Consider the following 16,155-nt stretch of genomic DNA (forward strand, 5'->3'; position numbering starts at 1 on the left):
ACTGGAAACAAACAAGTAGGCCGGCCTTACTTCATCCTTTTGAATCTCGCAAGGAGGTCTGAGCATGACCTAAACTGCATGCGAAGTTATTGATATACTTGTGTTTACATAAAGCCTCACCGCATCCAATGTAGGTTACGTCGTCTTTGGACAACCTTGATGCCTTCAATGCATAAAAATATTTTGAATAATATTTATAGAAGAGTTTAGCGTAATTTTAATCTTTGATAAGTCAAGGTTTTAGCCTAATATCACGGCAGATTTAAAATCACTGTCTTTTGCCCGGGACTTCCCTCGCACACTATTAACAGACTACTTACCTCTAATTCCAGGGTCTCATCATTTCAATGCTTTATTTCATACAAATCCGCCATTTCAGCGTGAAAGCGCAACACGTAAAAACCTTACTTTCGCATTTATAATTGTACCTACCTTAGGATTAGTAAGTTTGAAATTAAGCTCAGTTTAATTATGCAATCTTTGTGACTAATAATATTAAAACAAGCAACGTTTTGTTTTATACGTTAATAGATATAATTTTATGTTTAGTTAACAGTCTTCTACTAACTTTATTTCATTAGGTAATTACATTAAAAATACCGGTTAAATCGTCGAAGAAGCGGTTTCAGAAATGATATAAATTATTGATTTCATATTTATTAATTATATTGATGACAGTGGCAGTTACTTAATTTGACTATCTCTTATTTTAATTGAGACTTATTACCAACCCGATGGATGTTATAAATTAAACGATTCTTGTTTTTGGCTCGGATATTTTTTGATTTGCGGAGGAGACCAACCTGATGTTCCAAAAATGGTTCTTTTAATGTGCCAAAATTAAAACAATGATATCATAATTATGTCAGAATCTTCTTATCTAAAATAAAATGCGTTTTTATTTAGATTAAGATTTAATGTCAAGATCAGCTATTACCATATTTTTGCGAAAGACTAACTGCGCTGTTGGGGTACCAACTTTTTAATATACTTATTATCTACTTGTAGTTAAAAAAATAAAAAAAGTATTACTTATGATTTTATTATATGCACTTGTTTACCTTCCGTTCGTAACCTAATCAAATGGAGTAAAATAAAATTGGATTATAATAAGATGAGGCTTCATAAAATTAAAATATTTATAAACAGTAAGCACTACCTATCAATTGACATTCATTGATGACAAAGGTGCCTACGCAAGTTTTCCATATTCACCTCAGTTGTGGTTCCATTTACCGTATTTTATCAAGCTAATTCCTTTGAACACTTGCTGAATGTTTAAGCATTTATTTGTTCTTGAGGAATACTTGACGCCTTCTATAGTTCTATAATTATGAGGCAAAACCGTATTCTCACAACAAGCTGACTGTATATTTTTAGGCGCTTCATGATTGTGTTACGTAATGGTATCGACGCGGAGAGATCTTGGAATTACGGTTCTGCAAAAATGCTATATAATATCGAAGTGCTGCTTACTTGCTTTTCTTTTATTTTTTTAATCGTATCAAACATGACTTCGGTTGTGGTTCTCCAAAATACGAGATGCGATAGGTATTCTTGCCAAAATCATATATCAACGCTATCTTCGCGACGAAACCAATTTATGAAGATTCTGCTACTGTAAAGTGACCTCTATCAACCCGTATTGAGCCTGCTGGCTGAATTACAACTTCCTTCTCGCAGACAACAAGAAACCTTCATCCCGGATTGCCATAAAGCCAGTGGCCATAAATACGCTCACGTATGTAGGATTACTTATATCGTGAATTGTTATTAAAAATAAAATGTAGGAACTCGATAAAAGTTATTCCCACATAAACGGAGCTGTATCAATATCAGTCATCACAGTTAATCTTGTCATTATATTATTTTGAAATATAACATTTAACCAGTCCAAATATTACTTTAAAATAACGGTCAATGCTCACAGCTCACAAATTAATGTAACATGATAAGTTGTGACTGACATCGACAAAATGAGCACTACATTGAATGCTGTTATAATTATTAATTAGATGGATATAAGTCGATAACTCGTGTCGTATTTTATAGGTTGACGATCTTTCACCATTTAAATACTTATTTATTGCAAACGCATCCGTAGATCGGTAGTTAATTTCTTAAAATGTTTACTTGGACAGCGGTCTTTTGACGTAAAAAAGAGTCGGCGCTTTTCAAGTTTCAAAACCAGTCCAAATTGGATCAATTCGAGAAGTTCCAAATCGAAAATTAACATAATACGGCAGTTTTATAAATATATGAACGACACAAAAATAACTTCTCCAAAGTATGCCACATAACTGACATAACACCTTAACATCATAAGCATTCAATAACTTAACGAAAATAATATCTTTCTGAAAAACAAATCGTTAAACGTGGTTTTTGTGGCAAACCAATTAAAACAAAGCTTTCTTCTCAGTAAACAGCCAACACAGAATGGCGCGATAAAGGTAAGTAACGAGTGTCTATATGCACAACAGAACACACAACAAATATTTGGATAATGTTTAAAAGTTGTTGGTGAATCATAAAAACGAAAGCAAGACAATAAATTCAATTCAATCTACCTAGGAACGTAGAGCCTTGTGTGGTATCAAAACGTAATACATCAGGCAAAATTCAAACTCAACGTATGTCAGCCATTTAATTAAAGCAATCAAAAGTTCTTTCATATTTATCACCTTCGTCACCGCCCCATGTCATCACAACTCTGTACCTGGTGTCTGTAAACATAATAATTCTGCATAATTTGTTACTTTGGACCTCACGAAGCTCGAATGTTATTGCCCACGCAATGAACATTGTTTAAAATGTGAACGTAAAGTAGCGTCAGTCCGTATTACATTTTTGCACAGCACCGACTGATACTGATCTACGACATTGACATAACGGGACATTTAAAGATTAATGACGCTAATATCGTAGGTACGCGCTTCAGTCTAATCGTTCGGCTTGCTCCAGAACACGACGCGTGTGATTAAATCCACGTCTTGTTCTGTTGTGATCTAGACAAATTATTTACATTTGAAACACTTAGCACTATCAATGTAAAGCAGTTTCACTATAAGTTGTTGCGTAGGGTGTTATTTTTTAGAAAGGCTTTAGTTTATCATCACCAAGATGATTCCAAAGATGTTAGGATTGTTTGCATTTTGAATATAATATCAATAATATAAATCACACTGCAACCTTAACTTCTAAAGTTCGTAAAGCTCCGAACAATATTTCTACTGTATAGCTATATGAAAATTGAAGATATAGGAAAACTAAATAGGTACCAGCTTTCCGCTGAAAGTTAGTTGACCGTAAGATGTTTTTATCAAAATTCTTTTAAAAGTTTTTATTTGTATGGGACATGTATAGTTAGCCACGGATATCTTCTTACATATCGGCAGTTTAATGAACTTACATTGAAAAAAGCTCAGGTGACAAAATTTTGTGTGAGTACTCAATACACAAAACACGTATTAAAAGAAGCCAAAATATTTATTCCAGATCTTAAATTTTTGCGGCGAATCTGATGCAAAGCACATGCTAAAATTTTGTTGCATATATTATGTAGTATTAATTGTACAAAGTGAGCAAACAGTCGATACGGGATTAAAAGCTCCTTCGTTTGAAAAAGGTCACTGACATTAAAAATGAATGCCTGTTGCGGTTTTAGTACTCAGTTACATTTTAGACAGGTATGATAATCTTATCACATGCATCAAAATTGTGACGTTGTAAACAGGAAAAATCATACAATACTTAAGGGTTGGTGAATTCCATTACCTTTTTGGGATCCTTGTCAAAGGATAAACGTCTACTAAGTGAGTCGGTTTTATTTGTAGGGGCATGAAGATAAAAATAACTTTGGAAAAAATCCATAATCCATAATTTAGTAAATGGGCTTTGTTTCGATTAGGTTTTTATCAAATAAATAAATAAACTTCTTAATGCCACTATATCTATACTTATAATAAATCTGTAGAGAGGTCAATTCTGTACATTGAATATATTTCCAAAATAACTATTAGGGGGTGATTAGTGATCAATACTGATGCCAAAAATGCAATCAGAATTTTTTTTGTCTGTCTGTCTGTCTGTCTGTCTGTATTTTCGTTATGGAAACAAAAACTACTTGACGGATTTCAATGAAACTTGGTACAATGATTCTTCATACTCCTGGGCAGGTTATAGGATACTTTGCATCACGCTACGATCAATAGGAGCAGAGCAGTGAAGGTAAATGTTGGGAAAACGGGAGAAGTTACTCCATTTTTTAAGATTCCGTCGCGTGTGCAGCCCTAATGGTTACAGCTACACAGAAACCATGTATGACGGAAATGTTCTTCATAAAATTATGTAAAAAATATCCCATGACAGTATATATCTATCTTTTACGGTTGACTCACAATAACACGTAAAACTCTCGGTAGCTTAGCAGTTCGGAGTTTTCTGATTATATTTGTCTACTATTACGTTTATAACACTCTCACTCACACTAATTAAAAATAGTTAATAGTATTACCTATTCATTAAAAAAAGATTCATATAAATCGGTGAAGAAACACCAAAGTTATACATGAAAAACGGATAAGCCATCGCGCGTGAATACTGAATCACGCTATAAGGATCATTTTTGTGCAACTGTCGCCGCCTGCGCGAGTTTCATACAATATTTGGCTCTTGGTGCGATTGATGCGAATAGACGTTCAGAGTGTTCAACCTTATTGCGCGACTTTTAGGTTTTAAATAATTTATTTTTAACTTTCTTTTGTTGTTATTTTATAAAATAGGTTAGTACCTATTAGTTATTTTGGTAGTGTTTAAATATTCGTTCAAATTACAAATTATTATTAGTTTACATTTTATTTCTTAAAGTAGTAGTAGGTACGCATAGATTTAGATAATTGGAGGGGCTAGTGTTTATTATTTCTTTCTCTCTTTGCACGAAGTCCGACTCTAACGCGTTGATAATAAAATTTATTAAAACTGTTTTTAGCGATTTCCAGGTTTTAAGTAGGACTTTACAGTTTGGAAATTTACGACACTAGACCATGTATGGTGCTGATGGGCGCCACCATAACCAATAAATTTAAATAATTGCTTGTAGATTTGTTCAAAAGAAGACTGTATCAGCAAATATTTACATTTCGTCAGTTTTGTCACCAACCCAAATGAAATGTTACTATAGCCTATGGTTTTAATATGATTAATTTTTGAACAGGTTCATTGATCTCATAAACAATTCTTTATGTTAGTCCATGGTGCCGTGTGAATGCAGCAAAAATAAACACCATCCATCGAATCTTTTTCGGGCGTGCTGAGCGAAATGGTTGTCATATTTTATAAAAGCTCATTTGTATTGGACGGCAAATGTCAGTCCTGTACAAAAGGAGAAAAAGCTCTGTTATCTTTTTTAACCTAATGTAGAGCGTCAGTGCAAAATATTATAAAGGCGTGGAGTCAAAAGCCCGAAGCATTTTGCGAAGCGACTCCTTGCGGGCTGGACACCCGCGCGCGCACCTACTTATATCACACACTACTGTTCGCTACACTTTTAAGTAAATGTCGTAAGTTAACAAAGCGTTAAAATGTTGTTAGGAACGAAATTAACGATTGTTTGGGTGGGACTATTAGCGACTAGTTACGGTAGTGACTCCGACGTTGTTACGAATGGATTCTCGGCTGCTGATGGTGCGTTTTACACCGATGATGCGGTTATCTTAAATGGTAAGTGACTAAAATAATTTTGCCAATACTAAAAAAGTTCACAAAAATCAAATAGTTATAACTTAAGAAACGTCGAAAGAAACAATAGAATATTCTTTACTGCTTTTAATGGTTTTCTTTTACATCAAAATGTACAGTCAGCGGCAAATGTAGTAACCGTAAATAATAAAATTATTTTTATTATTTCATTTTATTTAAATACTTACATGTCATGATATTATGATCTGTTAGCATATTAACCCACGAAAAACATTCGCATTGTGCTTAGCTTATTTTTGTACCTATTTACAACTTTTCCATTTCGGTCAATAACTACTGCCTAAACATGTGCTAATGTGGACAGTTTAACTGTAACATAAAGGTTTACTCACTCACGTACGGCTTATTCATAGAATGAGTATAACGTCCAGTATTTGTATTACGGGGACTCAAAACAATGGACAACACATGTGGGTATGGGGTTTTGAGGCTAGAGAAAGTTAAAATTTGCAACTAAGATTTATGTTCATTGTAAAAACAGCGATCGATAGTACATTTAAAACTAATTTATCAAAGCCATTCTAGGATACACCCTATTTTTTGTCTTCATCATTATTTACTGGACTGTACTCAAGGAAGACGTTGGTCATCAACCCGTGACTGTGTTGATACTCAGAACTTCTAAAGCACGTGGGCTATTATTCGAAAATACCTACCTATGGGATCAATTCAATGCAAATTGTCATACGCCCACACATCCAAATTCGATCACATCAATCACATCATTGTCCATACTACGGCTCGAGTTGTTAAACTTTTTGTGACTCATTTCGAGGACATTAATTAGATCGGAGACCGGCGATTGAAGCGGGATGACAAAGCTGACATTTCCTCGCTATAGATTACTGAACCCGGAATCCAGAGCCAAATGTTAGGCGCTTAGATTAATATGCATTGCCGAGCAGACTTGTTATTGTTGTGACAAAGCCAGAGCACAAAAAACTTCGCCACATTGGCACCTCTCTGCTTTATTATTATAAGAATGCTAAGTTTGATATACGTATAGGTACTTTTATGACTAGAATTTATTGCTTTATAAACTCCACCCCGAAGGCAAATTAAATTACTTGTTATTGGTATCAAGTTCAAGGTGTCGCGCCAGTTGGCATACCACTGGCATGCCATTAAAATAGCGTTGCAGTCTTTATACCAGGGCAAAATATTCTGAAGCAACTTCATTATAAAGGCTACTTTTGTTTGACACCAACTTAAACGATTTTTTCATTTTAAATCTAGGAACCTTTAAAGGTCGTATATTTTCATTTAAGGCACTTCAGAATATCAGGTTTAATTATTTAGAACCCTAGGTCGTAATTCGAGTACGATTCAACATCAACTGCCAACATCTTCAAGGTCGGTTATTTACGCGTATAATTTTACTGGTAGGCTTTTCAACGAGTACATAACTACCACACGGACCAGTTGACTTTTAAATGGCTATCTACTCATCTACATCTGGCATCTCGATTCAATAACGTCTGCAAAAAAAAGTTAAAGGTTTTCTAATGACATTTTGCTGCAACAATGTTTAAAGTAAGAACACAGAGTACATATTTAGGTCATTTATATTATTTGCATGCTGCACATAGCCATCTGAGGTTTGAATATAACGGAAACCGTTATGCAGCAATCCGAAATAAATAACATGCATGTTTACGACACGTTTGGTACGCTGTTGTACTCAAGCTATGCTTTTAGATCGCCTGTAGAATAATAATTTTCCCGATGTTTACGATGATCGCTGGCAAAAGTTCGTTTACTCTACTGTTGATATTGTTCAAAATCAGGTACGGAGCATGTGGTTAGTTTTTCACACAAAGATATGTCATTCTGTTAGGACTCAGTTTACCCGAGAACCCTACTATTTAGTAGAAAGTAGTATTTCTATGTACTGAAAACCTTTATGTCTAAAACATCATCTAAATAAAAAAAAAAACAAAAGTTTAGAAGTTTTCTAGGAAACAAAAAACTGACGGGGCACAGTCAATTAGCAGCATTTATCGTCAAAGTAAAAACCTACGAGTCACTCACAATTCATAAATAGTAGTGAGAGGACAGGTTTTAAAGACGATAATTAATAAATAGAAGTTATACTTTTTAGACCTTAATACGGTACATGTTCATTGGACTTGATTAAAGAAACCGTTATTCATTTGCGTTGTGATGGAGCAAATCATAAACAACAGCCGTCATTATGTGACAGGTTCAATGGACCAAGCACATCAGTTTTTTACTTGAGAACATACTTTATATTTATTATGTAGCCAAATTGCGACGATTTATAAACGAAGCTGTTGATTAGCAATCATAAAAAGGGATTGAACATTTTATTTTTATTACATGTCGATTTTAAGATTGCAGTATAACGAATTTATAATGGCTTTTTTAGGGTTTAAGGGACTGAATTACAATGTACAAAAGTGGAGTATTAATTAAATTTGGGTGCATCGTTTAACAATTCCGAAGTTATTAATAAACTGGGATGATTTAATATGCGATCGTAAAAGGCCAGTATTTTAATTGTTTTATTTTCAACCAACTTTTGCGCTGACTGTACCTTTATCCAATAAAATATTTTGACGTTATCCTCTCTGTAGACAATACAATTTATGATAATAATAAAATTTAATTAATCAATATAAATCTATAAGATCAATTTTCTTTTTCAGCATACGTCGGGCGCGTTAAGCGCGACACTTCGAACTCAACACGAGATGGAAAACAATTGATACTGCTAAGGCCTAGACAGGTATGCATAAACATATTATCATTCTGGAATTTCTTAAGTAGATGACCGCTTCTACTTGTTTCTTATTTTTTTAGGCCGAAGAATCTTTCGGTACCGACTGCCAAACGACTCTAGGCAAGAAAGGGACTTGCAAGAGTTTTCGCGACTGCTACCCTCTGTTCAAAGTAGCCGACTTCTCCGGCTGGGATGGATGGGTGATGGGCCATTACGATACTTGCAGCTACATCAATGGGGAGAACATGGAGGTACAGCAAATAGTTCACTTTTTTTCATCTAAATCCAAGGAGTTGCCAGACCATAGAAGTATTTTTTTTATCGACAGGTATTCGGGGTATGCTGCACTGAACCAGTGGGCACACCACCACAACAAGAGCCTGATGTTCAGCGACTTGGCTATCTGCAGCCAGCTGTGCCTGTTCAGCTTCCAGCCTTTGCAGGGTATGGCCTTACAAAAATCACTGCAACTCAATTCAATTTGATCACAGGACTTCAAAACAACAGGTTACTAATAAGTCGTTTTATTGAAAGAATTCCAGGTGGCGTTCTTTCAGCGTTCTCAAGATGGTCCTACAATGGTGACAACAACAATTTCCGTCAGATCCCTGCGCAGTGGCCGCCAACAATCCCCCCGCTGCCCACACACCCTCCTGACCACACCGCACCTACTCACCCACCTTCTCTAGGTACGTATTTATTCAATATCTAGACTAGAGAACATAAATATTACGTCTTCTAGCTGCAACTACAACTCTCAATTTTGTCGACAGTTGCAGGCGTCACGACAAAGCCACCAAGTAACATCCCTGCATCATCAACGACTTGGGCAACTAGGCCTCCAAGCACAACGAAACAGGTAGAAGACAGTATTCAATACCCTTATAATTATTTTGCGAATATTTTTGATAAGATATTAATCGAGTGGTATGATTTAGACCTGGGCGCCAGCATACCCTACGAAGCCAAGTGTGCCTGCACAACCGGCTCAACCTGCAGTGGATGGATCTTGCGGTATTAAGAATGGACCTCAGGTAAAGGGAATTCAAGAATGTAATCAATCATAAAATATAGAATAACTTTGGTATTGCCTTCCCAGGCAAGAATCTAACGATACGATATGGGAATCATTATAACACAAGCAATTAATTACAGACTTACGAAAGCACGTATCAAGACGAGGAACGTATAGTGGGAGGTCATAATGCTGAGCTCAACGAGTGGCCGTGGATCGTGGCACTATTCAACGCTGGACGTCAGTTCTGTGGAGGCTCCCTAATGGACGATCGACATGTCCTTTCTGCAGCTCATTGCGTGGCGCAGTGAGTAATCTTATGCGAAAATGTTTAAGTATAATAAAATAAATAAACCAGGCACTTAACAATTCCCGTAGAAAATGTTGAAATAAGTAGTGAGTAAAATTCGTGATCAATAACGTATGAATTATTTCCAGTATGACCTCATGGGATGTTGCGCGTTTAACAGCAAGACTTGGTGACTACAATATCCGAACGAACACTGAGACTCAACACATTGAAAGGAAAATCAAGCGCGTAGTGAGACATCGAGGTTTTGATATGCGTACTTTGGTAAGTATTAAATCTATCATCACGTCCACTTTTTTAAATTATTTGAACTTATTATGAATTGTAATTATATAATATTTTTTTCAGTACAACGATGTAGCCGTACTAACAATTGATCAACCAGTATCCTTCACGAAAAATATTCGTCCTATTTGCCTGCCAGTTGCTGGCAGATCCACATACCAAGGCAAAGTTGCGACTGTGATCGGTTGGGGAAGTTTGCGCGAAAGTAAGTATCGTCACAAAACTGACTACACACGACTACAACCGACACGTCAACGTACATTATTTAGTGCGAAATTATTTTAAAGCAATATGGACTTCTTTTATTGTAACAATAGAAATTAGCATAATATCTTGAACAGTGTTGTTACAAAGAAAATGTTCCGTATTATTTAATTTAGGACATGTTTACGTTTTGTAAGGACATAATTATACATATTACTCATTATGTTTTTTTGTTGTGTGAAGGTGGACCACAGCCGTCTGTTCTACAAGAGGTATCGATTCCAGTGTGGTCGAACCAGGAGTGTAAGTTGAAGTACGGTGGTGCTGCTCCCGGCGGCATTGTGGAACATATGCTTTGTGCTGGAAAAGCTAGCATGGACTCTTGCAGCGTAAGTTTTCACAACTACCAACTTCTTTCATGACATGGGACATATTTTTGATATATAAATTTAATAACAGAGTAAATGAGGAGCTACATTTGCCAAAAACCTGTTTTGCAGTTTGGCAAAAGTAATAGTAACAAAACATTGTAGAATTTATTCGGAATAAACGTTTATTTATTTATTTTTTATTATTTAAATGTATTTTTTTACAGGGTGACAGCGGTGGTCCTCTCATGGTAAACGAGAACGGTCGCTGGACACAAGTGGGCATAGTTTCCTGGGGCATCGGTTGCGGCAAAGGCCAGTACCCCGGAGTGTACACCCGCGTCACCTACTTCCTACCTTGGATCCAGAAAAACGCCAAGTAGAATAGATTTAAAGCGAAGTGCGATTTCATAACATTAAAACTTTGCCACTTTTTGAACCGAGTACCTCTATTCGAAGTGAGCATTTTATATTTTAATTTTGTCAATCGTATCACAAATAATTTTTCGGACAATTATTTTGAGAAAAACAACCGAACCTTGCTTTTCTCAATTAATTGCAAAATTAACTTTGACATTATGGAATTTGTGCCAATTAATTTTAAGTTTCTAAATTAAATAAAAATATTTTATTTGGAATGTACTGTTATTTATTTTAAAATCTTAAGACTACACGATAAACACTGACTATCAAAAATCATTACCTATGAAAAATCGCTTAAATAGTAATTAATGAAATGGCATACAGTTCATAAATTCAGTCTTTAAATATATGGTTTTGATTAGTACATTATTGTAAGTAAAAAATTTGCTATAATAATCACAATATTAAAATCGATTATACGCACTACATATCACATTATCTACGAATACATTTGTTTAAATATTGAGTAATATGTCTACCTACAGTTACCTCCTGTTACATGTCGAAGTTCGAAACATGCAAATGTTGCAGGATATTGCGAGCTGAAACAAGAGAAAACAAACACCTTTATATAAAGTAACTGTCTTATAATTATGTCAACAAACTACTTTCTACTGTAGGTATGTGTCACAACTTTTCATCGCCTACATACTAAACTACAACAGCATACTTATGAATTTGGATATTATTTCGATCAAGCATCCTAACTAATATGTAGATAATATTTTTTCTCTGCTTACCTAATAAAAAACGGTGTAGTTTTTATAAGTCGGACTAGTGCGAGTCCGTCTCGCCCACCGAAGGTGGACTTTAGATCATTATACACAGTTAGTAAAGTTTGATTTATAAGTTTTACACCGTTTATTTATAGTATAAAAAAATATGTCTTAATTCATATTTTTTAAACTCATGTGTCTTTCATCAAAATACCGAACACCTGGTTAATGCTTGATGATCGTTAATATCGAAAATTATTAAATAATCAGCTAAATCATCGAGCGATTTAGATCACTCATAAAACACCATAAAGATCATCATCTCCTATCTCCCGAGCCTTTTCCCTACAATGTGGGGGTCAGCTTCCGGTCTTACTGAAAACGCCATTAAGAATCCAATTTAAAATAATTAAATGCAATAATACCTTGAAAGTAGCCAGTATCGTGTACATCATCGAGGGTAGGTACGAAGGGCGGCTCCACATTGAGTTGGTTGTCCCAGTCGATGTTGCGGAATATAGGCATTTCTTTCACAGCTGTGGCCGCCGGCCGCGCTGCCGGCTCCATAGTGAGTAACGCCTCGATCGCACTCACTGCCTCCGGGGATAGTGCTTCGTCGTCTTCTGGCCATTCGATGTCTGGAATAATTATACATGTAAACTATTTTGACTTACCGAACCGAACCGGATAGATTGTAACCACCTACAGCTTTTATTGTCATACAGGCAATTAAGTCTCTTCTTTCTGACTTGAAGTTATGAAGAAGAGGCAAGTAGTGTTATTTCAATAAAAAGGAGAGATGTGATAACAATTAAAAAATTACGACGAGTAGTACACCAATCAAGGGTTGCCAAAGTGCCAAAAAAAAAACAAAATCGTGGATATTAAAAACTTACTTCGTGACAGTATGTTCTTGAAGACTGCTTGTGGTGTTTCATCATTGAAAGGCGGAACTCCTGTCATGAACTCGTACAAACATACTCCCAGCGCCCACCAGTCCACTGCAGGACCGTGGCCCTTTCTAAAAAGACAATGATTAAGTTTACAAAGAACATACCGTGAATTCACGAAAGAATCCACGCACATTATCCCTAAAAATAACTTTTAATAGTAATAAATAAATGTAGACTTGATAAGAATTTTCTTACTCTAGAATCTTCATTTTACCTCAAAAGTAACTCAGGTGCTAAATAATCAGGAGTTCCTAAAATCCTTTGGTCTGAAACTAAGTTGCCTCGCCGCACACTCTTCGGCGTCCTGTATGGCGTATGAGCGGTGGCTAGCGGAGTCCTACACAAATCTGTAGGCGACCGACTTCCTTCGCCCTGTAACATAATTTAATATAGGTTGAAAATATGTATAATTTTTAGAGGTAGGTATAACTGAGTATAATTTGACCACGTCAATTTACGTGTTAAAACAAAAAAAGAATATTGCAATCCATTTACCTTACTTAACCTCCTAGTAGGAAATATTTCTAAGCTTGTTGAAACATGTTTGCCAAACATTATAGTTTTTTCCTTGGTCCCCGATGGTGGGTGATCTTCTTTGGGAAGATTGAAACGTGTTTCTTTCTTCTTTGTTTCCGGCGACTTGTTTGATACGGGCGTAGAAAAAATTACTCCTACATTGAAATGGTGGCTATCATTTTGCGATACCCATCTGTAAATAATTTAAAAGAAAAAAAATACTAAATAAATTTTTACTTTTTTGAAGTGTGTTCATATGAATTTTAAATTAATATTTTGTACCTACCGTTTCTTTAACACACCCTTTATAGGATTTTTGCGTTTGTCCGGCGTAGGGTGTATGGACATTCGTTTAGGTGTGTTCTGACTCAATTCTAACGCCATAATTTCTTGTGTAAGGCCACTGTGATTTTCTTTAGACTCCAAAAGGCTTGTAACACCTGTAGGGGTGTCACCATCACAATCCAAAATCCTCTTTCTTTTTTTGGCTCTGAAACTGTAAAAATAATTCTTTTCAACATTTCAAATAGTTAAAACAAGGAGGTATACTAATATTTGTATGTATTTGAGATACATAAAAAGTGACTGCTCTCTCACTGTCATTTCATATTGGGAAAAAATGTAGGGCATACTTTACCTACTCTATGATTTTGTTGAGCAAGGACTAATCAGCAACTTTATTCAGAGCTACGTTATACATCATTTTAAGATTTAAATAATTTGTTAATTTACTTTTTTTAAGGGACAATTTAACCCCACCCTTTCGGTTTTATGGGTATTTTTGTTACATACCTACTGTAAATTGCATCAAAATCCATTGAGCAGTTTAGGTTCACAGAGTATCTTTACTGAGGATATATATAATATTACCAACCTGGGTATTCTCTTCAAGGAATGTCCCCTACACAGAGGTGAAGTGGACTGATCATGCTGTGAATCAGACAGCATAGTGGACTCTCCCACTGAACTGTTGCTACTTGGGTCTGTAGATTTGTTACTTCTAGAGTTCGAACTGTTCTTTGAACTTTCACAAGTGTGATATGAGCCTGAGTCTTGAGACTAAAAGAAATATGGTAGTTTAATTGATGGTCATAAATTAAATATTTTTCAGTTTAGGTCAATTGCCATAATTATGTTATATGAATAATACATACATTTTCGAAATTAATGCTTTCCGCACTCATAAATGGATGTATCCCTGACATCTGTGATTGATTCAATAATGGTGAGCATTCTAACCCACTGACTCCATCAAAAAGGTTTCTCAGTTTGCCTGCAAAATTTTATTGGTTATACTATACATAGTTAATATTGTAGTTGGTGTATTAAAATAATAGAAGCATACTGGTCTCTTTAAGCTCATCAAGAAGGTTCTCACAAGCATCTGTAGACATGACAGAGTTGTGTGTGCTGTTCTCTCCGGAGCCAAAGGACAAGTGAGATGTGAGTGACAGCAGCTGGCCTGGTGTTCTCATGTTCAGGCTGGGGGTGCAGTTCACAAAATCTGATATCTCCAAATCTAAAAATTTAAAAAACAAATAGATTTTTATCACAATTTTTAATATCTTTTTCATGTGTACAAGAAAAATTAAGATATTGGATTACAATACCTCTATTAACTTCAATTTTGGACAAACCAAAATCAGTAAGTTTTACATGGCCTGATCTGGAGATGAGCATGTTATCTGGTTTCAGGTCTCTATGTACAATGTTGTGTTTGTGCAAGTAGTCCAATGCAAGAGTGACTTCTGCTACATAAAAAACTGCCATAGATTCTTCTAAAAACCCATAAACACCAAGCAATGATTTTAAATCACCACCAACCATGTACTCCATCACCTGAAAGTCATTGAATAAGTCTTAGGCAAAGGCTTATCAGCAAGGAAATACATAGAATTGAGTAGTTTATGATTCTCACCAGGTATATAGATGAAGTTGACTGCAAAGAATAAAATAAATGGACACAAAAAGGGCTTCTTGAGAGTGCCAAAGCATTTCTCTCAGTTACAACTTGCGTGACCATATTTTTGTTGATCATATCCGACTTTTTCATAACTTTGATGGCATACAGCTGATCCTTATTGCTCTTTTTGTGTGCTAAGAAAACTTTACCGAAAGCGCCACGGCTAATAGGTTTAATGATGGTGAAATCATTAATATCTGGTGCCTAGAAAAAAACACGTATAAATTAATAAAATGTAACAATATATATTAAAAGGAATTGTTGGCAATAGTGTTATAATAATAAGTAGGTACCTTGGTGACAACAGTGTCGTTTATTGAATTGATTTTATCCAAAATAGTGTGACATGAAGCATCATCTTCTACATTTGAATCGTTTGTAGCCATAGTGGTGATTTAATTTACTAAATTAGCCACACAAATAATAACATGATACGAACAAATCTCCACGGCGCACGATTTCGAATCCTCCAACGTCGGATGAATTTGAGTTTGACACTGACATCCGTCTTTTTTGACAACATGACAACTGAGATGACAATGCGTTCTGAATAAAATTTAAGACTTTTGAGTCTAGAATACTTTTATCCGGTAAGGCTCTAGACAGACGGACTGCATTTCAAGTGCAATCCAACTGCAATTTGCAGTTCAAGGTCAGTTTGAATGCAAATCAACTTCAGAACACGACTGCATCCCAACTGCAATCGGACTGCACGTTTGATTTGCAGTTCTATTGCAGTCGTTTCAACTGCATTCAAACTGCCCTTGAACTGCAAATTGCAGTTGGATTGCACTTGAAATGCAGTCCGTCTGTACAGAGCCTACGAAAAGAACCCCTGTGACTGTGATCAATATCAAAGTTGGATAAAATCAAACATGTGGCAGGGAAACGTGCAGGAC

General features: G+C 35.5%; 2 protein-coding genes across 3 annotated transcripts; one reads left to right on the forward strand and one right to left on the reverse strand.

Moving 5' to 3' along the window:
* Window positions 1-5,437: 5,437 nt before the first annotated feature.
* On the forward strand, window positions 5,438-11,323 carry LOC110374118 (proclotting enzyme). Its single transcript, XM_021331703.3, has 12 exons — window positions 5,438-5,721; window positions 8,430-8,509; window positions 8,584-8,754; window positions 8,832-8,947; window positions 9,038-9,192; window positions 9,277-9,362; window positions 9,442-9,537; window positions 9,659-9,825; window positions 9,957-10,092; window positions 10,177-10,318; window positions 10,561-10,706; window positions 10,913-11,323. The coding sequence occupies exons 1-12, from the start codon at window positions 5,583-5,585 to the stop codon at window positions 11,066-11,068; spliced, it is 1,590 nt and encodes a 529-aa protein (XP_021187378.3). The 5' UTR covers window positions 5,438-5,582; the 3' UTR covers window positions 11,069-11,323.
* Window positions 11,324-11,382: 59 nt separating this feature from the next.
* Gwl (greatwall) lies at window positions 11,383-15,744 on the reverse strand. 2 transcript variants are annotated; one of them, XM_021331689.3, is made up of 12 exons: window positions 15,550-15,744; window positions 15,212-15,460; window positions 14,904-15,132; window positions 14,639-14,812; window positions 14,448-14,566; window positions 14,168-14,352; window positions 13,580-13,789; window positions 13,273-13,486; window positions 12,992-13,149; window positions 12,721-12,845; window positions 12,250-12,462; window positions 11,383-11,650 (listed from the first exon to the last, which is right to left on the reverse strand). In XM_021331689.3, the coding sequence occupies exons 1-12, from the start codon at window positions 15,640-15,642 to the stop codon at window positions 11,604-11,606; spliced, it is 2,016 nt and encodes a 671-aa protein (XP_021187364.2). In that variant the 5' UTR covers window positions 15,643-15,744; the 3' UTR covers window positions 11,383-11,603. The 2 variants fall into 2 exon arrangements, with proteins under 2 accessions (XP_021187364.2, XP_021187365.2); XM_021331690.3 differs by having other exon boundaries at window positions 11,385-11,650; window positions 14,672-14,812.
* Window positions 15,745-16,155: the final 411 nt, after the last annotated feature.

The sequence above is a fragment of the Helicoverpa armigera genome, chromosome 3, assembly GCF_030705265.1.
Source record: "Helicoverpa armigera isolate CAAS_96S chromosome 3, ASM3070526v1, whole genome shotgun sequence".
NCBI lineage: Eukaryota > Metazoa > Arthropoda > Insecta > Lepidoptera > Noctuidae > Helicoverpa > Helicoverpa armigera.

Coding starts and splice junctions, on each gene's coding strand:
- LOC110374118 (XM_021331703.3), top strand. CDS start 5,583: ATGTTGTTAGGAACGAAATTAACGATTGTTTGGGTGGGACTATTAGCG. Junction 9,363..9,441: donor CTCCAAGCACAACGAAACAG/GTAGAAGACAGT, acceptor GGTATGATTTAG/ACCTGGGCGCCAGCATACCC. Junction 10,707..10,912: donor CTAGCATGGACTCTTGCAGC/GTAAGTTTTCAC, acceptor ATTTTTTTACAG/GGTGACAGCGGTGGTCCTCT.
- Gwl (XM_021331689.3), bottom strand. CDS start 15,642: ATGGCTACAAACGATTCAAATGTAGAAGATGATGCTTCATGTCACACT. Junction 14,813..14,903: donor CAAAATTGAAGTTAATAGAG/GTATTGTAATCC, acceptor TTAAATTTTTAG/ATTTGGAGATATCAGATTTT. Junction 12,463..12,720: donor CAAGAACATACTGTCACGAA/GTAAGTTTTTAA, acceptor TAATTATTCCAG/ACATCGAATGGCCAGAAGAC.